The sequence below is a fragment of the Triticum dicoccoides genome, chromosome 5B (genome assembly GCF_002162155.2).
Source record: "Triticum dicoccoides isolate Atlit2015 ecotype Zavitan chromosome 5B, WEW_v2.0, whole genome shotgun sequence".
Classification (NCBI taxonomy): domain Eukaryota; kingdom Viridiplantae; phylum Streptophyta; class Magnoliopsida; order Poales; family Poaceae; genus Triticum; species Triticum dicoccoides.
In genome coordinates this window covers 331,013,578-331,037,811 of record NC_041389.1, presented here as the reverse complement: position 1 = coordinate 331,037,811, position 24,234 = coordinate 331,013,578, and the positions used below count along the sequence as shown (strand labels likewise).

The 24,234-nt window shown below is 44.6% G+C and overlaps 2 protein-coding genes across 4 annotated transcripts; one reads left to right on the top strand and one right to left on the bottom strand.

Annotated features, from left to right (window-relative positions):
* The first annotated feature begins 2,305 nt into the window (after window positions 1–2,305).
* LOC119308729 (AP2-associated protein kinase 1-like) lies at window positions 2,306–10,138 on the top strand. 3 transcript variants are annotated; one of them, XR_005150273.1, is made up of 9 exons: window positions 2,306–3,513; window positions 4,049–4,214; window positions 4,304–4,354; window positions 4,494–4,676; window positions 4,792–4,897; window positions 5,545–6,251; window positions 6,485–7,028; window positions 7,234–7,280; window positions 9,588–10,138. XR_005150273.1 is itself a non-coding variant. In XM_037584866.1 (7 exons), the coding sequence occupies exons 1-7, from the start codon at window positions 3,032–3,034 to the stop codon at window positions 6,869–6,871; spliced, it is 2,082 nt and encodes a 693-aa protein (XP_037440763.1). In that variant the 5' UTR covers window positions 2,306–3,031; the 3' UTR covers window positions 6,872–7,150. The 3 variants fall into 3 exon arrangements, 1 of the variants encoding a protein (XP_037440763.1); XR_005150272.1 differs by lacking the exon at window positions 7,234–7,280; XM_037584866.1 differs by lacking the exons at window positions 7,234–7,280; window positions 9,588–10,138 and having other exon boundaries at window positions 6,485–7,150.
* Window positions 7,261–10,890, bottom strand: LOC119308730 (alpha-galactosidase-like). The gene is made up of 15 exons (XM_037584867.1): window positions 10,696–10,890; window positions 9,807–9,865; window positions 9,658–9,714; window positions 9,512–9,546; window positions 9,220–9,323; window positions 9,004–9,079; window positions 8,853–8,935; window positions 8,702–8,767; window positions 8,532–8,615; window positions 8,359–8,423; window positions 8,133–8,215; window positions 7,947–8,037; window positions 7,825–7,874; window positions 7,559–7,699; window positions 7,261–7,440 (listed from the first exon to the last, which is right to left on the bottom strand). Exons 1-15 carry the CDS (start codon window positions 10,800–10,802, stop codon window positions 7,354–7,356), a joined length of 1,188 nt encoding a protein of 395 aa, XP_037440764.1. The 5' UTR covers window positions 10,803–10,890; the 3' UTR covers window positions 7,261–7,353.
* Window positions 10,891–24,234: the final 13,344 nt, after the last annotated feature.

Here is a 24,234-nt window from a genome sequence, read left to right as displayed (position 1 = left end):
CTTGATCAACATACCAGATTTGTTGCATCATCAATCAATCTTGAATAGCATCATTGATACCATTGATGTACCTTGCAACTTGTTGATCTTCAGTCTCATCAAGGTTGCACCTCACTTGTAGCCTTAGAAACTCCTCCGTGTAATCTGAAACAATCCTATTTCCTCGGGCACAATTCTGAAATTGGATAAATAGGATCTGGTCATAATCAGCGGGCAAAAATCTCCTTTTCAAGAGACTTTTCATTTGTCGCTAAGTTCTCACAAGAGATTCTCCTCTCATCCTGTGCTCTTCTTGAACGTGATGCCACCATGCACCGGCTCCTCCTTTCAGCTTGTATGCGACCAAAGGAACTCTACAATCTTCTGGAACCTCTATGACCTCAAAGAAAGTCTCCACTTCATATAACCAATCTAGGCACCTTTCAATATCAACATTTCCATTAAAAGTTGGGATCTCAGCTTTCACCTTGTATGTATCCCTTGCATATGTAGGGTTGGGTACTCTCTGATATGCATGGAGTCAGCTTCTTCAAGGGCTTCATCATATTCTTCACCTTCAAAAGTTTCAACATAAATTGGCCTTCTTGAAGCACGTTGAACAACACGTTGTTGTGGCGGTCTTGCTCCAAGAATACCTCTCCTTCTTCTTTGATGAACATCTTCTTCTTCTTTAGAGGAATCTCCTTCATTGGTAGCAGGGGACACCCTTTCTTATCATCTCAACTAGCTGATCAAATCTCCGATTAAGATCTTCATGCAGCTCTTTGATTTGTTGTTTTGCATCATCCATCCTCTTCTCCAATTGCTCCATTGCTTGCTGCAGCTTGCTCTCGAAGAGGACAACAAAAACTAGTATGGGTCAACAAGGCTCTGGTGCCACCTGAAGCAGCACAAAGGTTGTGGAGGAGCAACTCCATTTTGCTGCTACAATGTGTACAACACAAGTGTTGAAGGAACAACTTCAATGTGTTGCGCTAGATTCCGCTCTAGAGGCGAACGTAGGCCGATATGGCAGCAAGAGTTCAATCCAGAACTCCTAGAGCACAAGACCTACTCCAAGATCTTAGATAAGAACAACAAGTTCTATTATAGGTAGTGGGTACATAGTCTGGTTTACAAAGTAGAGGTGATGACCTCTATTTATAGGGCTTTGGGAAGCCTTCACATACTTCTACTTATAGCTGAAACACTCCAGAAAACATTATTTAGGATTCATCTCTCTATTCACAACTACTCATAACTATAGAACTCTAGAAACAACGGGTAGGGTAAAGAAAACAAAAGAAATACTATACTAGAGTGAAATCATCAAGAAATAGCCAAATAAATTTGGCATGTGTTTTTCTTTCTTCTCATCTAGTGTTCCTCATCATCCAGGCCATGGCTCCGTTAAGTGAAGTTGAAAGATGCATGATGCTTATGACTTTCTAGAGAGCATGGTATGTGCGGAACGAAGTGACACATTCCAAGGCAGCTCCGCACATGGAAGCTTCTGTGAATTATCTACAGAGCTATTTGGATTCACTGATTTGCACTCAGCTGAACTCACACATTGATCCAACAAAAGATAAATTTGTTACTACATATATTCCTAGTGTACCTGGGATTAGATGCCCTGATGTTGACCCAGGTTGGACACCACCGAGGCATGGATGACTAAAACTGAACACTGACAGATCTTACGTGGCGAGTGAAGTGGCCGGTGCATGAATAATCTTTGCGGAGATCTGATGGAGAAATTATTTTCTCGGCATGTAGAGCCCTGTTTACCTGCAAGAACGCACTAGATGCAGAGTTATGTGCATGTATGGAAGGCCTTTCTTTTGCCTTACAGAGAAGTGAACTCCTGGTGGTTATTGAGATGGACTCGCTGACATCGGTTGCTATGATCACTAGTAGCGAGGTGGATCGCTCAGTTTATGCTTCTCTGGTCAATGAGATTAGATATCTTATTAGTCTTCGAACTATTTGTATGAACTCATGTTTTTCGTTCTCAAAATAAGGCTAGTGATAGGTTAGCAAACTTTGGTAGAAGAGAAGGCAGGACTATGACTTGGTTGGGTTCAGGCCCTGATGAAGTTCTCGTAGAAGTTCGTTATGATTGTAGACATTGTGATAGAGTAATACAAGTATTTCCCCGAAAAAAAGAGAGAAGGAAGAAAGTGATTGTGCTAAGCAAGCACAGATGCGAATGCGACAGTGCAACCAACCCGCCTGTCCCTTCCTTTTCCCCAGCAACTCAACGCGGAACGTGCTAGGGAAGGGAACCGGTCTTCCACGCCACGCGTCCCCACGCGACGGAAATCCCACTCGCCTCGCCTCGCCTCGCATCGCCACCGTAAGCCCGTAACAAACAAATCTTTCCTCTTTTCTTCTTCCTCCTGCTCCCGGTCTGCCCGCCGCTAACCCCTACGAGCAAGCAATCCTGCCTGCCCCACAGGCACACCACCCCCCCACGGCCTCCAGATCGGAGCTGGCGAGTCCCGGACCCTACTACACCTGCTGCTCTGAGTGAGGCGGCCGGGCTGGGGGTTGGTCGCTTCCTGGTTGGCCGCCCACGACCAGTTCTTGATCCCGGACTGCTTCAAGCGGGCCGGGTCTGGTCGTTTCTTGGTTGAACTGATTGGTTGCTGCTGACTTGGTCGATCTCCTCTTCTTCCATTGCTGCTTCGTCGTGTCGGCTGGCCATTGCAGTTGCACACAAGGTGTTTGTTTGGCGGCAGCGGGCGCTGCTGAGCTAGGTTGCTCGCTGGCTTCTTCGTTGGTGTTAAGCGGTATGCCAGGTAGGTAGATCTGCTCGGAGGGACGGCCATTCGACAGTTGCTGTATCAAAGCTGGATAGACAGGCAGATCTTGAGAGACGCCGATCACTGTTCTGCCGCTCGGACGGACCCTGTTGATTCGTAGCTCTCAAGCTTTACCATGCTGAGAAATCCTTGCTGAGTGTGGATAAACTTCACATAGGAGGTTTCTGAGGCTGAACCAGGCGCTTTTGACTTGTGAGGGCTGAGGATTAGTAATTAATCAAATCATGTGGAGACCGTTCAGGCAGCTCATGCCCAAAGAGCATTCCGGGCCTTCTGGCGGCCTCGAGGGCCGAACCATCGATGTCGGCAATGTGAAGGTGCACGTCCGGGAAGCCATTGCCGAGGGTGGGTTCTCGTGCGTGTACCTCGCCCGGGACCTGACCAACCCAGCAAAGAAGTACGCGCTCAAGCACGTCATTGCCCAGGACAAGGAGTCGCTGGACCTGGTGCAGAAGGAGATCACGGTGATGAGGGCGCTCAAGGGGCACCCGAACGTGGTCACGCTCGTTGCGCACGCCATAATGGATATGGGCCGTGGGAGGGAGGCGCTTCTGCTGATGGAGTTCTGCGAGAGATCGCTGGTTTCTGCCTTGGACACTAGAGGTACTGCAGGGTTCTATGATGAGGAGCAGGTTGCTCTCATCTTCCGGGATGTTTGCAATGCGGTGTTCGCGATGCACTGCCAGACACCACCTGTTGCTCACAGGTCTGCCTTTCATATCCCAACCTATGGAATTGCTGTGTGAAATGTCTACAGCAAGCAGTTCTCTGTTGTTGGTGCTTTTGCAATGAACGTTTTGCATGTGACTCCATTGCTTCGTCGGATAGAGTTAGTCCCATGACAAGCAGCAGGAAATCATGTGCTAGTTACTCCATCTTATCTTGAGCATATTGTTTCATCTGTATCAGAATACTGTATTGCTCTCTGATGTACTCCCTCCGTAAACTAATATAAGAGCGTTTAGATCACTAAAATAGTATCAGGACACAAGTATGTCACTTACATCGATCATGTGGCAGCTTTAGTTTTGCATAATTCTATGCTGTTTCATATAGCTTTCCACTCAGTCTTGGTTGCGTTACTTCATCTAGTGCATTATAAACTCCAGTTGGCTGTAGATTGCAATTGGATAATTCATTATTACATGTTATTCTTTTAACATTGTCAGTCTGATCCTTCAAGAAATTGCTACGTCGATCTTCATTCTAGAGGCATCACAGCAAATCTATTCTATGTGCAGGGACCTAAAGGCCGAAAATGTGCTTCTTGGTGCTGACGGGGCTTGGAAATTATGTGATTTTGGTAGTGTATCAACAAACCATAAGTGCTTTGATAAACCAGAGGAGAGGGGCATTGAAGAAGATGTCATCAGAAAGCATACAACTCCTGCTTATAGGGCTCCTGAGGTTTGATTGAATCAACCTATTATGACTTATGAGCTCTTTCTCAGTTCCTTCACATATTTACTTAATATAAGCTTGTTTACTGATTGCAGATGTGGGACTTGTACAGGAGGGAAGTTATTAGTGAGAAAGTAGATATATGGGTAAACCATCTTTGCAGCCATTACACTATTTTTTTTGTTTCCTGTATTACCTATCTTGTTCTTTGAACTGGTGTTTACTTTGTTGTATCTGATTAACTCTTAATAACTGCATAAGCTAAGGTGGTACTGATTTTTTTAGGCTCTTGGATGTCTCATGTATAGAATCTGCTACTTAAAATCAGCTTTTGGTTTAGAATCAAAGCTTCAGATCCTCAATGGGAACTATCGTATCCCTGAATTACCGAAGTACTGTTCTTCCATTACAAGTCTGATCGAAGAGATGCTTCAGTCCTCTCCAGATGCCAGACCAGACATTACACAGGCAAGGGCTTTGCTTCATTGGCCATTCACTTCCATGAATTTAGGTTGGTCTTAGTTAGTGCATGTGGCCGAATTAGCCTTCCAGTTCTCTAATATTCATGCATGTACTGTTATAGGTATGGTTTCGTGTTAATGAATTACTTCCTTTGGAGCTGCAAAAGGATTTACCTGATGGATCCCCATCTGGATCAGCATTTGAATTGCAAACTACTGAGGATGAAGGTTTGGCTTCTTTGATTTTGCCCTTCTTAAGAATTGAAGCCGCTGCTGTGAGCATGGTTTCTTATTTTCATGTTACTTCTTAGGTTTATGTGTAGAAAGATTAGTAAATGTAAGGAATACATACGCGAAAGCTTACCTACTAGATAACGGCAATTGGATGCAATATATTTCATGAGATTCAGTTGTATGGAACATGAACATTTGTTTCAATAATATGATAATTAAAACTGAAAATACATATGATTTAATGTATTGTATAGTTGATTTTTTATTGAATATAAGTGTAAGTAATCTAATCATAATAGAACGAAAATTTCCATGCATGGTTTGTGTTAAGGTGGGCCTTCTCCCATGCATGGTTGCATGCTGAGGTGGCATGTTTGCATGTGAATATAAGTGTAAGTAATCATAATAGAACTATCGATTCAGAAAAAAGTTAGAACATCTTATAATAGTGAACGGAGGGAGTAGGACACAAGGATACCAGGGAAAAGCATTTTTTTAGATAGTGCAAGGATGACATGGAAAAGCCATTTTGTTATAGTAGTTCATCAGATCTTTCTTCTCTAGGTCTCAGTGATTTTGGTTCCATATGAGAACAACTTCATCTGCTATATTTATTTCGTAATGAAAACTATGTATTCCAGGACCTTCTTCATCACGGTCAAGAGACAATGTGAGAAATACACCTCCGAAAGGTCCTTCCATTTTGAGGTCACAAGTTCCTGCTGAGAGTAAGGGTTCTGCAGGTGCATTTTGGTCAACTCAACATGCACAAGAACTAGCTTTTGCGGATGACAAGGGGTCAGTTCTAGATCAAGAGCCCATACATGATGGCATAGCAAAGCAACCTCAGGCAAAGAACCAGAACACAACACGGAATGCATACAGACAGTCTCTTTCTGCTTCTGTTGATAGTTCTCCTGGGGATTTTGAAATAAGGTTTTCTCCAAATGGTTCAGAATATGGCCTAGAGAAAACCCAAAACACTAAACCAGATAACAAAACCAGTGCACAGACTGCCACTTTTAGCTCCTTTGTGGCAGACTTTGATAATGTTAAGGTGAGCTCAGAGGACAATGCCGGTAGTTTAAACGCGGCAAGTAAATTGAAAGGACAACAGCTGGAGGCCGAAGTAACTTTACTCAAGGAGCAATTGAAGATAGCAAACTTAGAGAAGGAAGAAATCTCACTGAAGTTTGATAGATTGTCAGCCATTTGCTCCTCTCAGAGGCGGGAGATACAGGAACTTAAACAAGCTCTAGCCACAACTTCTGCACCAGTGCCAGTTAAGGAGTTGAAAGAAAATTTGAAGGCTGAATTCTCCCCACCCAGCACAAGCCTTGACACTCCGGTATGATTACTACATGTCTAACTAATCTTCTTACTGTACAAAATAATATCTAGATTGACTGGCTAGAGCGGAAAATTCGTAACAGATATACATAAGTGAAACCATATAGTTTTAAGTTTTAACATATAATGAATTAATGATCTAGCCCGGTGTTTCCAATTTCATAGCTAATTAGCCATTACTGCACACAATCTGAACCCTTAGCTGATACAGTAATGTATTACTTTTCACAGCCAAGGGAGAAGATTGCAGGAACCCCACCAGAGCTCCGGCAAGGTCTATTTACATCAAGTCCAGGGACACCAAGCCCAGATCCCAAGCCATGGTCCGCTTTCCCTGAAGAGCCGAAAGCTCAAGCAGCTGTAAAAAGTGCCCACCCGAGGTCGGTCCGAACTTTAAGGGCATCACAAAGCAACAAAGCCGGCTTGCTTAATCAGTCAAAAACAAACTCTGGTGCCGACCCCTTTGCCTTCGGTCAAGATAGCTTTAAGGCTGTACCTTCTGGCACCGTGCCTTCTGAGATGTCAAATTTGGGGAATGCTTCTCAGTCCCTCAACACTCTTAAGGCTGAAGTGGAGAAAGATGCACCCTACCAACCAGCTGGATGGACTGGGTTTTAATGTGCTATCGCCAATAAGGATATTTGGTATCTGATGAGACTATACTCCTATAGAATTACAGAAATATGGTCCATCCATTGTATCATAATCATATAAATTGAGTGGTGTTGAGAGGGAGCAAAATGAGCCCAACCCAGGAGTGCCAGAATTGACGTAGGTATGTTCGCCAATGCTTTTGTATAAGTTTCTCTGGTACTGAAATTTAGTGACATGCAAATGTTTCACTGAAACCTGTAACTTGCCAGATAATAGAAATACTAAAGGAGAATTTTCCTTTTCTTTTGTTAAAGTTTTTTGGTGTTACATCTTTAATATTCATATAATTAAATCTGGACACACGTGACATGGTATATATCTTCAAGGGATGTAGCACTATCAATGTTTGGACACAGCATGTACACATACCAAGGTAATACATTGTCATCTTTCGAGACTTTTGAAATAATTATTTTATAGTAATATGCAATGTTGAGAATGCTGTTCTATTTTGGGGTCAGCACATACATCTTGCAAGCATGAGAATCCATCTTGTTCGTCAGGTTTCCTTGCACTGATGATGTAACCTCATCCTGCAAGCACAAAAAATCATACGCAGAAAAAGCGGGCTGAAGAACAGTTTTGTATGCAAATCAGAGAATGTTTTGTGGTTTTAACCAGGAGGCTCATATGATTAGACGAAGTGCTTACTGTCCACAGATCATGAGCATCTACAACAGCTGATTGGTTTAGACCAATGTTGCTCCAACTAGCAGTAATAGATGCTTCAGCAGGCCCTCTGTTCCACAGCACAAGAGCAACTCTCCCTCGACTTAAGCGACCAGCCCAAACCTAAGCCCAAGTAAATCAAGTATAGATGAATTATACTAAGTGTTGAACATAACATGGTACTATGATTTTTGCCTACCACATGATACTATAAATAAAAAAGCTTATGTTATATTCCTTTTACTTACTTCTAGTTCTCCATCTTGTTGCACTTTGCGCCCTTGTACCCCAAGTTTGTCTAATGATGAATAGGTAAAGCTTAGTACCATCTTTAATTTTTCACATGACCATTTTGGAGAAGTGACTCTACCTTGATTAACTGCAATAACATTCTGATTGCTGAGGATGTCCTTGGTTTCAGGGCTCATTGAGCTGACATCGCAGCCAATTATCAGAGGAGCCTAGTTGAATCCAGATCAACACCATAATCTTGTGAAAATTCTTCCCTAGTTTACTTTTTTTATCTCTCATGCAATGAAAGTCACTTCATCATTACCTTGACTAGAGCCCATATGCTGAAATGACAACGGTTCTCTTCTATTGTCATCCCCCCGTTTCCTACTTCCAGCATGTCTGGGTCTGAAGCAGAAACATTCAAAGAGATCACTGTGAATTGTCATCACAAACATTAAAAAAAAAGTTGGGAACAAACCCCAGATCCTACATCCATCTTCCTACGCACTTGCATGCTCAAATTTTATTATGGGCCTACAGAGACTAACCATTCCATCCACCAGGCCCTGCATAAGGTGCCCACTTGTCGTTCTTGTCAGCGTTGTCCGTCATGCTGCCCAATTTGCAGTAGTATTTCAGGATAGGAATTAGAATCTCCATCTACACTTTGCAGAAGTTTGGAAGGGGCAGTAAAAGTTCTCCAGGATGTAAACTTCTTCACCTTTCCCATGTGTTCTTGATGTCTTCTGTTGTCCTCCAGCTGTTTGCAAAGCTGCCTGCCCATGTCGCTGGATCATCCACACCCCTGCACATCATTGTTGTTTTTTCTCAAACAGATGAATGAAATTCGAACCCTCCCTTTTGGTCAGTTGAAAAGCAAGAATCAGTTACCATTCGCAAAGGGAGAAGAAAACGTCCCTTCCAGAATTCATAAGGGCTTCACTCATCCTGTTATATCTGCATTTTTGTTGTGAATATGTCAAAATATCTAAATTCGGATGAAACGTGAGAAGCTTCTAAGTTCCATAATTGTAAAGGGTACCTTGTTAGTGGGCTGATGTTTTGGTTGTTGCAGTTGTAACACAACAATTTAGAAAAATCAGTTTTTCTCCTCCTTTGGAATCCCTACCAGGAAAACCATTTTTGACATGTGTAAGCTATAGATGATCTAATGAACATTTTAATTGGTTTACCCAAGCTGCCAAAGTTCTCGCATCTTGGTCTTCGTATCCTAGCGAACCGGGCTGTATCCTGCTGCAAGTTCGCAGTCTGAAAAGAGAGAGTGGTGCGATTTAAGCAAGGGAGAGATCCATGTGGACTGGGGTACTTGTCACGTCTCGCGTGTTCCCAGTCATATCATAAACATTTTGACCGGCTAATTTTTTGCGAGTTCTCTATAAAGCGCATACCCTGCATCGCCGTAGACTCCGAGTTTGAGCCCTTTCCCGTGCACATAATCTGCTAAGGCCCTCATTCCTGATGGAAATGTTGTTCCATTTGCAGCTAGATTGCCCTGTAAAATAACAGTCGGTCTTTTTAACGACTGAACGAAACCTATGAAAATACGTCATTCTAACATTGCAGCTGAAAAGCTTATGCTGGTTTCACATGGTTGAGGATCAATAATGGATTTTAAATTTTGTTTTGCTCTTTCTATTTACACGCATATCATCTGTTCTATTAACATGTACTACTAGTCACCTGGGAGTCTCTGTCATGAGCTGCCCAACAGTCGTCTGCAGTTTTAAAACAAAGATATCCACTGTGAATATTGCAGGCCTCATTTCTAAACATGAAGAGTTGAAAAGGGCGAAAACCAAAGAGAGCGAGAAATGCGAAGCGATTACCTAAGTTGACATACTCATACCCCAGTTTCGCAAGACCAGTATCCACCATGGCATCAGCTACACAAACACAATGTGATTTATTTATATATTGCAGCAATGCAAGGTTTGATTTTCCTGGCTAAGAGAGAACAAGGGAGCACCATGCTTACCTATTTTTCGGATTATCACCTCGTCTATCTTGCAGCCGAAGTGGTTCCAGCTATTCCACCTGAATACACCGTGCTGTCAGTTCAGCAAGACTTGATTGTTGGAAATATTTCATGGAGAAGCAGATAGAAACCAGTTCTCCCTGTTCGGTTTAGAGGGGCTTGAAGAGGACTCGGGTCTTCTTTGGTTCATAGGATAGAAATATCATAGGAATATGAAACTTGTAGGAATTGAGATGTTATGTATTCTAAATCCTATGAATAGGAATAGAAAAATAGATGTCCGTTTGTTCACATCATAGGATTTTTTTTATTAAGTCTAGGCTAATGTTATTTTCCTGAGATGTGGAGGATGGGAACAATTCCTCCATATGATTCTATTACTACAAACCAAAGGACTATAAAAAGAATTTTTTCCTCTTGAAAATCCTTTCCTATAAAATTCCTACAAAAAAAAGTCCAAACCAAAGGAGGCCTGAAGGGGGTTGAGGGGGAACAAGTCCTAAAGGCAAGAGCAGAGCAGATCATATTTTGTGACTACTGCAGGAAGAGACAATCAAACGAAAATGTTCCTTGGCGAATGTTCGCTTTAATGGGGTGGCAAACGAACCATCTTCGCTAGTAGTTTTAGTTGTAAAACGGGAATATCTTGTGAAGAAAATGCCACATCTTCCCACTTCATCAACTAAAAATGCCATCGAATTGTTTGCATGCGCCGCCTCCGTCCCATGGCGAACGTTCGCCAGTTAGAGGGTCCTACTCAAATCAGTACTTAACCACACGGACCAGATTCCGAAAAAGAGAGGATCATCATCAAAAAAGGACGCAGCATTTGTATGGAAGTTACAACCAAAACTGACTGAATAGTATACAGAGTTGACAGATCCATTACCCCATCTGGGGAGTCCGGCCAAGGCGATTCTTCTGGGCCGCCGCCGGCGATGTCGACGACAGGAGGAGGAAGAAGAAGGGGAACAAGGGTGCCGCCGTTCTGGCCATGGCAGAGGATCCCTTCACTGTCCCTGTGCGCGCGCGTGAGTGTGACTGTGACTCGGTCTTGCGAGTGATCCGCTTATATGCGTCTCATCTCCACGCATCCTGGGTGAGGTCGTTGTAACAGCAAGACCAGAGCCTGGGATCTCACGGTGGCGGTGCCACCCGGCTGATTACCAATTCCTTCATGCAGCTGTGTACAGAACTAGTATAATTTGAAATGGTCATCTGAGAAACATGTTTCGACTGCTGTGGGTGAGCCATCCAGAAACAACCCCGTTGGACCTACTGGCACGCCTCTACTTCACTCCAAGAGAAATGCGGAGAGACGGGGGTGCGCCGATAACTTTGGTCACCTGAGAATCATGTGTTGCTTCGGAGCCATAAAAAAGACGAGGAGTTTGACCACCGACTTGGGAGATGTTTAAAATACATTAGGCATCTCCGACACTGACCCTTAAACCAGCCACATCCACTTCTACTGTGTGGTTCGGACGTATTTTACCATCTAACATATTCCCGTGCCTGTCCGTGGATAGGTCCGGGCGTCTGTTTTCCCGCAACCGGAAGTAAACCAAAGGGAACTTTGTGGGTGTCCGACACACCTGGCCCACCCAAAACCCTCTCCCACGTTGTTTCTTCAACGGATGCACCGCATTCATGCTGGCCCAGAGCCACAGCAACCGGCATTGATGCCACCAGACAGGCGTTGCCGCTTCAATGCAGATGTGTTGTCCCGAGAAACCAACTCTGACCATTGTGTCGCATTGAAGCGGGCTGACCGCCCGTTCGCCTGGCTGGCTGCGCCTATATAATCTGTTCTCCAGCGACGTCCACATCCACAGCTTTGCGCTCATCCGCTTCTCCGAACTCCTCTTCTTCTCCCCATCCAAACCATGCCCAAGTTGTGGTTCTCCTCGGCGGCACCGGCGCTGGATCTTCCTCGGATCTTGATGTTGTCACCATCGCTCTCCGGGGCCCTCGGGCTCTCGGCCGCTAGCTCCAAGTGGCGCCCCCCTTTCCTTTTTTCATCGGAGAAGAAAGGGAAGGGGGAAGAGAGAAAGGAAGGGGGGGGACCCCCCTTTTCCTTCTCCTATTTGGCCTCCTGCCATGGGGGGGGGGGCACCCCTTGTGGGCTGGTGTGCTCCCCTCTCATGGCTCATATCTTCTCCCCGGGGGTTCCGGAAATCCCTCTGGTACTCTGATAAATACCCGGTACACTCTGGAACACTTTTGGTGTCCGAATACCATCGTCCTATATATCAATCTTTACCTCTTGACCATGTCGAGACTCCTCATCGTGCCCGTGATCTCATCTGGGGACTCTGAACAACATTCTGTCACCAAATCACATAACTCATATAATACAATATCATCATCGAATGTTAAGCGTGCGGACCCTATGGGTTCGAGAACTATGTAGACATGACCGAGACACCTCTCTGGTCAATAACCAATAGCGGAACCTGGATGCTCATATTAGCTCCTACATATTCTACGAAGATCTTTATCAGTTGAACCGTTATGACAACATACGTTATTCCCTTTGTCCATCGGTATGTTACTTGCCCGAGATTCGATCATCGGTATCTTCATACCTAGTTCAATCTCGTTACCGACAAGTCTCTTTACTCATTCCGTAATACATCACCTCGTGACCAACTCCTTAGTCGTTTGCTTGCAAGCTTATGATGTGTATTACCGAGAGGGTCCAAAGATACCTCTCCTGCATGGTACACTAAATTATTAATTAGTCATCATATCGAGCTTGCCAAACGTTCATAATATCTGCATCTGCTCCTGCAATAGGCCTGTCACCTAGCGGTGCATCAAGGACATAATTCTTCTGCACAACAATGATGATAATCCTCAGATCACGGACCCAGTGCGCATCATTGCTACTATCATCTTTCAACTTATTTTTCTCTAGGAACATATCAAAAATATATAGGAGCTATATCGCGAGCTATTGATCTACAACATAGATACGCTGTCACATCCCTAGTTCTGGTTGCCTAGTGCTAGCATCTGGTGTTGCATCATGTTTAAATCTTCCAGAAAGATGAAATGGGGATGACAGAACCCCCAGCACCCCCCTTTAAACCAACTAGGGTTTACCAAAAATAATTTCAATGAACCTGAAATGCCCTTCTAAAAAGTCCACCCTTTTTGTCTTGGGTTAGAACCTTTGACAAAATGGGTTCACATTTTTCTAGGACACCTAAGGTCATTGGATTAAATCTTTACCTATTTGCATTTGGGCATTTAAATGCTACAAAATATTTTAAATGCCCAAATAATCCTGGAAATAAGTGTGGGCTGTTGGAAATAATCTGAACAGAGCCTATGATTATTTAAAGGATTTTTGAAGGTGTCTAGGTATTTTTAGAAAAGCCCAACAGTTATAGAAAATAATAGAAAACATGAATTAATAAGAGAGAGAGAGAGAGAGAGAGAGAGAGAGAGAGAGAGAGAGAAACTTACCTGACAACCCACCTGGCAGGCCCACTGGCGGCCCAGCCCACTGGCCTGAAGCGGTTGTCTTCAACCTCTGCCGGTAGGCAGAGGCGTGTCGACAACACGCGCGCCCGAGCTCCACCTCCTGCTAGCCATGCAGCTGCTCCCCCTTGCCCTGGACGACGCCACCCCACCCCGCAGAACCCCCTGGACCCCCTCCCGCTCTCCCCCGTGCTCATCCCCTCCCCTGGACCTCTCCCTCTCACCCACCCGAACGGGTTCGTCGCCGCCGTTCGCCACCACCGTGGCCACCGCCTCCCCCTCGCCTCTCCGACATGCCTAGGAGCTCCGCCACATAGTCCCCAACCCCTCCGCCAATTCAAGCAAGCCGGGACACACCGCAGCACCGCCCTGTCGCCGTCTTCAACCTCGGACCGCCGGAGATCCCTCTCGCCGCCCCGCTCGCTCCGGTGCTTCCCCGAGCACGCCGAGGCCACCTCTGCACTCGCCGTGAGCTCCTCTACCGACCCCCCCTTCTTCTGTGTCCATTAGCTCATCGTAGCCTTCGTTTCCGTCGAGACCGAGACCTCACCTGCGCCGGACTAGTCGCCGTCGTCGTTTTGGTTCGCCTTCATCTAAACCGAGCACGCAGACGTGCTTAGTGCACCCCCAGGAGGCCATAGCACCCTTCTGCACCCTTGTCGTGCTCCCTCACGCCGCCCCCTGAGCTCGACCGAACTCCGACCGCCGCAAAAGTTGTCATCGTCGTCGATTTAGTCCACTCTGGCATGATCTGTTGCCCCTGTTGGATGCGCGAGACTCTCAGCTTTCCGTAGCCGCAAACCACGTCCAAAAACGAGCCCTGTGGGTGTTTTCCGAAGCCCTCCGCCGCGTCTGTCGTCGCCGGCGTCAAACTGCCGGCGAGTTGACCTCGTTTGACCTGGGGTTTGACTCCCCCGGGTCAACGAAAGTGGGCCCAGAGCCCTGCTAATTTTAGCTTAGCGCTAACTAACTTTTAGTTAACCCACTAATTCACTGACATGCGGGCCCAGGCCCCACTGACAGTTTAGTTAGTATTAACTTAACCCTATTAATTAGTTGTTTCACTGACGTGTGGGTCCCAGCCGTCAGGTTTGACCTGGCCGACCCAATTGACTTGCTGACGTCATGCTGCTATCATGCTGACGCAGTTAATCATTTTCTGGAATAAAAATAATCGAGGAAATTCCAGAAAATAGCTTAAACTTCCAAAATTCATATAAATTCAACTGTAACTCAGAATGAAATAATTTATATATGAAAAATGATCAGAAAAATCCAATCTATCCATCTGTACCATTTTCATGCATGTTAGAACAACTTATGACTACTGTTTAGGACAATTCAATTAAATGGCATTAAGAAATCACATATGGAGTTTGAATCTGAATCTTTGATTCAAACCAACTTCATTTAATCTGGTTGCTAGTTGCATTAGCTCAAACCACAGCATATTGCTATGTCACACTCATGCATCATATTGTTGCATTGCATTGATTGTGTTCTTTCTCTGTTGCCGGTATTTGTCCCCTCTCAGTAGACGACGTTCCGACGATGAGTTCGATGACACCGATGAAGAACTATACTATCTTCAGAAGTGCCAGGCAAGCAAAACCCCCTTGTTCATTCCGATAAGATCCCACTCTCTCGCTCCTGCTCTCTTTTACTGCATTAGGACAACAACAATTCATCTGTTACTTGCTGCGATAGCTAAACCCCTTTATCCTCTGCATGGCCTATCATTGCCACAGTAAATAGATGAAACCCACTAGCATGAGTAGGAGTTGTTTGAGCCCTGATATGCCTACTCATTCATGCTTGTTTGTCATGCCTGCTACTGCTTAGAGTTGAGTCAGGTCTGATTCATCGGGGATGAATTGGAGGTGTGTGAACATGTCCTACTGTGTGTGAGCTAAGTGTGTGAACACGATTTGGTAAAGGTAGTGGTGAGAGGCCATGTAGGAGTACATGGTGGGTTGTCTCATTGAAGCCGTCCTCAGGAACTGAGTTCTGTGTTTGTGATCCATGAACAGTTACTACCACGCATTGGAATGCTTAAGTGCCCCTCTCGACTTATTAATCAACTTGATCTCTGTCCAGGAGTTGCAACTAGTTTCTGGTGTTTATAGGTAGTGTTAGTAGTCTACCAAGTGGCACCCGGTACAAGTGGGCTTGGGACAGACTAGGCACAGTGGCACGATGTACCAAGTGGCACCCGGATGGTGGGCTTGGGAACCCTGCTCACATCGTTTGGGGCCGTGAGCGACACCCCGGCCGGATCTCCTTGCGGATGGAACCCGAATAGGCGATAAACCTGGACGAGAGACTTGTGTGGTTAGTCAGGTCGTGGCCGACACCCTCGCTGGGCTTCCGCTTGAAGGTTGCCGAGTACATGTCGTGTAAACGACGGTAAGTGGTGAGAGCGTGTGTGAAGAAGTACACCCCTGCAGGGTTAACATTATCTATTCGAATAGCCGTGTCCGCAGTAAAGAACTTCTGGGTTGCCTGTACAGTTCATAGACAAGTGAAAGTGGATACTCTAAAATGCGCAAGATAAGTGTGAGTGCTATGGATGGCGTTCTCGTAGGGAGATGGGAGCAGATCCATAGTGGTGTATTGATATGGTGAATATGTGGACTCGTGTGCGCCACCCCAAAAGAGTTACTTGCAGTCGTAGTTCAGGATAGCCACCGAGTCAAAGCTGACTTGCTGCAGTTAAACCCCACCATCCCCTTTGTTGATAATGGTGCATATGCAGTTAGTTTTGATGTAAGTCTTGCTGGGTACATTTGTACTCACGTTGCTTAATTTATATTTTTGCAGAGAGACTTCAGTCTCGCTAGTAGTTCCGCATGGACTTCGATGTTTAGCTTGTTACCTCAGCTACGATCTTGTGCCCTCGGCAGGATCTGGTAGATAGTTAGGCTTCTCAGCCTTTTTCATTTGTAGATGTCTGTACTCAAACATGTTAAGCTTCCGCTTGTGCTTTGACTTGTATGCTCTGAATGTTGGGTCATGAGACTCATGTTTGTATTATCTCGCTCCTCGGAGCCTATTGAATAAATACTTTGAGTCGTAGAGTTATGTTGTGATGCGATGTTGTCACATATCGAGCATATTGCGTGTATGATTTGAAATGCTTGATATGTGTGGGATCTGACTATCTAGTTGTTTATCCTTGGTAGCCTCTCTTACCGGGAAATGTCTCCTAGTGCTTCCACTGAGCCTTGGTAGCTTGCTACTGCTTCGGAACACTTGGGCTGGCCCGCATGTGTCCTTCTTCGTTCCTGTGTCTGTCCCTTCGGGGAAATGTCACGCGGTGTCTACCAGAGTCCTGTTAGCCTACTACAGCCCGGTTTACCGGAGTCCTGCTAGCCCAGTTGCTACAGCCCGGATTCACTCGCTGATGACCGACACGTTCGTTGTTGGGTCATGTATGCCTGTCCCTGTAAGTTAGTGCCACTTTGGGTTCACGACTAGCCATGTCAGCCCGGGTTCTTTGTCATATGGATGCTAGCGGCACTATCATATACGTGAGCCAAAAGGAGCAAACGGTCCCGGGCCAGGTAAGGTGGCACCCGTGGGAATACCGTGTGTGAGGCCGCAAAGTGATATGATGTGTTACATGCTAGATCGGTGTGACTTAGGATCGGGGTCCTGACAGTTTTGGTATCAGAGCTTGACTGCCTGTAGGATTACCAAGCCAAACTGGTCGAAGTTGAGTCTAGAAATTCTCTAGTTATATAAGGGAATTGATTGTGGTTGGGAACGTAAGGCTCTTTTTACTCCTTATACCTTATGCCCTTCTGATCCGAGTCATCTTATCTTTCCTACGGGGTTAAGGAACTAGGCTCTCTCTTCTTCCTATTAGGATCACGTGTTACTAATCCGTAGACTTATAGAATTGTTGGACTTAACCCTCGGTTCAGTTCCTATTACTTCCGTATGTTAACTGTTGATCTCGAAACCTTGATATTGTGATGTTGAGTGGCTATGCCACCATTTTTGTAGAATGTCTCAAATCTTTTTGAGCATTTACAGCTGTTATGCTGTCCGAGTCATCCCAGGTTTCTAAACAATCTAATGCATTTGCAAATTCCTCCTTATCGATCTGAAGTTCCTTTGTGCTAGATCAACCACACTAACTAGTGTGTTGAGGTACTTCATTGCCTCGACATTTGTGTTGGAGCTATTATTATGACCCTAGTGAAGGAAATATGCCCTAGAGGCAATAATAAAGTTATTATTTATTTCCTCATATCATGATAAATGTTTATTATTCATTCTAGAATTATATTAACCGGAAACATGATACATGTGTGAATACATAGACAAACATATAGTCACTAGTATGCCTCTACTTGACTAGCTCATTAATCAAAGATGGTTATGTTTCCTAACCATAGACATGTGTTGTCATTTGATTAATGGGATCACATCATTAGGAGAATGATGTGATTGACATGACCCATTCCATTAGCCTAGCACTTGATCGTTTAGTATATTGCTATTGCTTTCTTCATGACTTATACATGTTCCTGTAACTATGAGAATTATGCAACTCCTGTTTACCGGAGGAACACTTTGGGTACTACCAAACGTCACAACATAACTGGGTGATTATAAAGGAGTACTACAGGTGTCTCCGAAGGTACATGTTGAGTTGGAGTATTTCGAGATTAGGTTTTGTCACTCCGATTGTCGGAGAGGTATCTCTGGGCCCTCTCGGTAATGCACATCATTATAAGCCTTGCAAGCAATGTGACCAAATGAGTTGGTTACGGGATGATGCATTACGTAACGAGTAAAGAGACTTGCCGGTAACGAGATTGAACTAGGTATTGGATACCGACGATCAAATCTCGGGCAAGTAACATACCAATGACAAAAGGAACAACGTATGTTGTTATGCGGTTTGACCGATAAAGATCTTCATAGAATATGTAGGAACCAATATGGGCATCCAGGTTCCGCTATTGGTTATTGACCGAGAATAGTTCTAAGTCATGTCTACATAGTTCTCGAACCCGTAGGGTCCGCATGCTTAACGTTATGATGACAGTTTTATTATGAGTTTATAAGTTTTGATGTACCGAAGTTTGTTCGGAGTCCCGGATGTGATCACGGACATGACGAGGAGTCTCGAAATGGTTGAGACATAAAGATTGATATATTGGAAGCCTATGTTTGGACATCGGAAAAGGTTCCGGGTGAAATCGGGATTTTACCGGAACACCGGGGGGTTACCGGAACCCTCCCGGGGGTTAATGGGCCTTAGTGGGCCATGAGGGAGAAGAGGAGGGCCGGCCAGGGCAGGCCGCGCGCCCCCTCCCCCCTAGTCTGAATAGGACAAGGAAGGGCGGGGGGGTGGGGGGGGGGCGCCCCCCTTTACTCTTTCCCCTCCCCCCTTTCCTTCTCCACCAAGGCAAGAGGGGGGAGTCCTACTCCCGGTGGGAGTAGGCCTCCTCCAGGCGCACCCCAAGGGGGACGGCCGCACCTCCCCCTCCCTCCTTTATATACGGGGACAGGGGGGCACCCCATAACACACAAGTTGATCTACGGATCGTTCCTTAGCCGTGTGCGGTGCCCCCCTCCACCATATTCCACCTCGGTCATATCGTCGCGGAGTTTAGGCGAAGCCTTGCGCTGGTAGAACATCATCATCGTCACCACGCCGTCGTGCTGACGGAACTCATCCCCAAGCTTTGCTGGATCGGAGCCCGGGGATCGTCATCGAGCTGAACGTGTGCTAAACTCGGAGGTGCCGTACGTTCGGTGCTTGGATCGGTCGAATCGTGAAGACGTACGACTACATCAACCGCGTTGTCATAACACTTCTGCTTACAGTCTACGAGGGTACATGGACAACACTCTCCCCTCTCGTTGCTATGTCATCACCATGATCTTGCGTGTACGTAGGAATTTTTTTGAAATTACTACGTTCTCCAACAGTGGTATCAGAGCCAGGTTTTATGCGTTGATGTTATATGCACGAGTAGAACACAAGTGAGTTGTGGGCTATACAAGTCATACTGCTTACCAGCATGTCATACTTTGGTTCGGCGGTATTGTGAGATGAAGCGGCCCGGACCGACATTACGCGTACGCTTACACAAGACTGGTTTCACCGTTGCGAGCACTTGTGCTTAAAGGTGGCTGGCGGGTGTCTGTCTCTCTCACTTTAGCTGAATCGAGTGTGGCTACGCCCGGTCCTTGCGAAGGTTAAAACAGCACTAACTTGACGAACTATCGTTGTGGTTTTGATGCGTAGGTAAGAACGGTTCTTGCTAAGCCCGTAGCAGCCACGTAAAATTTGCAACAACAAAGTAGAGGACATCTAACTTGTTTTTGTAGGGCATGTTGTGATGTGATATGGTCAAGACGTGATGCTATATTTTATTGTATGAGATGATCATGTTTTGTAACCAAAGTTATCGGCAACTGGCAGGAGCCATATGGTTGTCGCTTTATTGTATGAAATGCAAATGCCCTGTAATTGCTTTACTTTATCACTAAGCGGTAGCGATAGTCGTAGAAGCAATAGATGGCGTAAACGACAAAGGTGCTACGATGAAGATCAAGGTGTCGCGCCGGTGACGACGGTGATCACGACGGTGCTTCGGAGATGGAGATCACAAGCACAAGATGATGATGGCCATATCATATCACTTATATTGATTGCATGTGATGTTAATCCTTTATGCATTTTATCTTGCTTTGATTGACGGTAGCATTTTAAGATGATCTCTCACTAAAATTATCAAGAAGTGTTCTCCCTGAGTATGCACCGTTGCCAAAGTTCGTCGTGCCCAGACACCACGTGATGATCGGGTGTGATGAGCTCTACGTCCATCTACAACGGGTGCAAGCCAGTTTTTGCACACGCAGAATACTCAGGTTAAACTTGACGAGCCTAGCATATGCAGATATGGCCTCAGAACACGGAGACCGAAAGGTCGAGCGTGAATCATATAGTAGATATGATCAACATAGTGATGTTCACCATTGAAAACTACTCCATCTCACGTGATGATCGGTTATGGTTTAGTTGATTTGGATCACGTGATCACTTAGATGACTAGAGAGATGTCTGTCTAAGTGGGAGTTCTTAAGTAATATGATTAATTGAACTTAAATTTATCATGAACTTAGTACCTGATAGTTTTTTTGCTTATCTATGTTTGTTGTAGATAGATGGCTCGTGCTGTTGTTCCGTTGAATTTGAATGCGTTCCTTGAGAAAGCAAAGTTGAAAGATGATGGTAGCAATTACACGGACTGGGTCCGTAACCTGAGGATTATCCTCATTGCTGCACAGAAAAGTTACGTCCTGGAAGCACTACTGGGTGCTAGGCCTGCTACTGATGCAACTGACGATGTTAAGAACGTCTGGCAGAGCAAAGCTGATGACTACTCGATAGTTCAGTGTGCCATGCTTTACGGCTTAGAACCGGGTCTTCAACAACGTTTTGAACGTCATGGAGCATATGAGATGTTCCAGGAGTTGAAGTTAATATTTCAAGCAAATGCCTGGATTGAGAGATATGAAGTCTCCAATAAGTTCTATAGCTGCAAGATGGAGGAGAATAGTTCTGTCAGTGAACATATACTCAAAATCTCTGGGTATAATAATCACTTGATTCAACTGGGAGTTAATCTTCCTGATGATAGTGTCATTGACAAAATTCTTCAATCAATGCCACCAAGCTACAAGAGCTTCGTGATGAACTATAATATGCAAGGGATGAACAAGACTATTCCCGAGCTCTTCGCAATGCTAAAAGCCGCGGAGGTAGAAATCAAGAAGGAGCATCAAGTGTTGATGGTTAATAAGACCACCAGTTTCAAGAAAAAGGGCAAAGGGAAGAAGAAGGGGAACTTCAAGAAGAACAGTAAGCAAGTTGCTGCTCAAGAGAAGAAACCCAAGTCCGGACCTAAGCCTGAAACTGAGTGCTTCTACTGCAAGCAGACTGGACACTGGAAGCGGAACTGCCCCAAGTATTTGGTGGATAAGAAGGATGGCAAGGTGAACAAAGGTATATGTGATATACATGTTATTGATGTGTACCTTACTAGAGCTCGCAGTAGCACCTGGGTATTTGATACTGGTTCTATTGCTAACATTTGCAACTCGAAACAGGGACTACGGAATAAGCGAGCACTGGCCAAGGAGGAGGTGACGATGCGCGTGGGAAACGGTTCCAAAGTCAATGTGATCGCGGTCGGCACACTACCTCTACATCTACCTTCGGATTAGTTTTAGACCTGAATAATTGTTATTTGGTGCCAGCGTTGAGCATGAACATTATATCTGGATCTTGTTTAATGCGAGACGGTTATTCATTTAAATCAGAGAATAATGGTTGTTCTATTTATATGAGTAATATCTTTTATGGTCATGCACCCTTAAAGAGTGGTCTATTTTTATTGAATCTCGATAGTAGTGATACACATATTCATAGTGTTGAAACCAAAAGATGCAGAGTTAATAATGACAGTGCAACCTATTTGTGGCACTGCCGTTTAGGTCATATCGGTGTAAAGCGCATGAAGAAACTCCATACTGATGGAATTTTGGAATCACTTGATTATGAATCACTTGGTACTTGCGAACCGTGCCTCATGGGCAAGATGACTAAAACACCATTCTCCGGTACTATGGAGAGAGCAACAGATTTGTTGGAAATCATACATACTGATGTTTGTGGTCCAACGAATGTTGAGGCTCGCGGCGGGTATTGTTATTTTCTCACCTTCACAGATGATTTGAGCAGATATGGATATATCTACTTGATGAAACACAAGTCTGAAACATTTGAAAAGTTCAAAGAATTTCAGAGTGAAGTGGAAAATCATCGTAACAAGAAAATAAAATTTCTACGATCTGATCGTGGAGGAGAATATTTGAGTTACGAGTTTGGTCTACATTTAAAACAACGCAGAATAGTTTCGCAACTCACGCCACCCGGAACACCACAACGAAATGGTGTGTCCGAACGTCGTAATCGTACTTTACTAGATATGGTGCGATCTATGATGTCTCTTACTGATTTACCGCTATCGTTTTGGGGTTATGCTTTAGAGACGGCCGCATTCACGTTAAATAGGGCACCATCAAAATCCGTAGAGACGACGCCTTATGAACTGTGGTTTGGCAAGAAACCAAAGTTGTCATTTCTTAAAGTTTGGGGCTGCGATGCTTATGTGGAAAAACTTCAACCAGATAATCTCGAACCTAAATCGGAGAAATGTGTCTTCATAGGATACCCAAAAGAAACAGTTGGGTATACCTTCTATCACAGATCCGAAGGCAAGACATTCGTTGCTAAGAATGGATCCTTTCTAGAGAAGGAGTTTCTCTCGAAAGAAGTGAGTGGGAGGAAAGTAGAACTTGATGAGGTAACTGTACCTGCTCCCTTATTGGAAAGTAGTTCATCACATGAATCGGTTCCTGTGACACCTACACCAATTAGTGAGGAAGCTAATGATATTGATCATGAAACTTCAGATCAAATTTCTACTAAACTTCGAAGGTCTACCAGAATAAGATCTGCACCAGAGTGGTACGGTAATCCTATTCTGGAAGTCATGTTACTTGACCATGACGAACCTACGAACTATGAGGAAGCGATGATGAGCCCAGATTCCGCAAAATGGCTAGAGGCCATGAAATCTGAGATGGGATCCATGTATGAGAACAAAGTATGGACTTTGGTTGACTTGCCCGATGATCGGCAGGCCATTGAGAACAAATGGATTTTTAAGAAGAAGACTGACGCTGATGGTAATGTAACTGTCTATAAAGCTCGACTTGTTGCGAAAGGTTTTCGACAAGTTCAAGGAGTTGACTACGATGAGACTTTCTCACTCGTAGCGATGCTTAAGTCTGTCCGAATCATGTTAGCTATTGCTGCATTTCATGATTATGAAATTTGGCAAATGGATGTCAAAACTGCATTCTTGAATGGATTTCCGGAAGAAGAGTTGTATATGATGCATCTAGAAGGTTTTGTTGATCCAAAAGGTGCTAACAAAGTGTGCAAGCTCCAACGTTCCATTTATGGACTGGTGCAAGCATCTCGGAGTTGGAATAAACGCTTTGATAGTGTGATCAAAGCATATGGTTTTATACAGACTTTTGGAGAAGCCTGTATTTACAAGAAAGTGAGTGGGAGCTCTGTAGCATTTCTGATATTATATGTAGATGACATATTATTAATTGGAAATGATATAGAATTTCTGGATAGTATAAAGGGATACTTGAATAAAAGTTTTTCAATGAAAGACCTCGGTGAAGCTGCTTACATATTGGGCATCAAGATCTATAGAGATAGATCAAGACGCTTAATAGGACTTTCACAAAGCACATACCTTGATAAAATTTTGAAAAGGTTCAAAATGGATCAGGCAAAGAAAGGGTTCTTGCCCGTACTACAAGGTGTGAAGTTGAGTCAAACTCAGTGCCCGACCACAGCAGAAGATAGAGAGAAAATGAAAGATGTTCCCTATGCTTCAGCCATAGGTTCTATCATGTATGCAATGCTGTGTACCAGACCTGACGTATGCTTAGCAATAAGCTTGGCAGGAAGGTACCAAAGTAATCCAGGAGTGGATCACTGGACAACGGTCAAGAACATCCTGAAATACCTGAAAAGGACTAAGGATATGTTTCTCGTATATGGAGGTGACAAAGAGCTAGTCGTAAATGGTTACGTCGATGCAAGCTTTGACACTGATCCGGACGATTCTAAATCGCAAACCGGATACGTGTTTTTATTAAACGGTGGAGCTGTAAGTTGGTGCAGTTCTAAACAAAGCGTCGTAGCGGGATCTACATGTGAAGCGGAGTACATAGCTGCTTCGGAAGCAGCAAATGAAGGAGTCTGGATGAAGGAGTTCATTTCCGATCTAGGTGTCATACCTAGTGCATCGGGACCAATGAA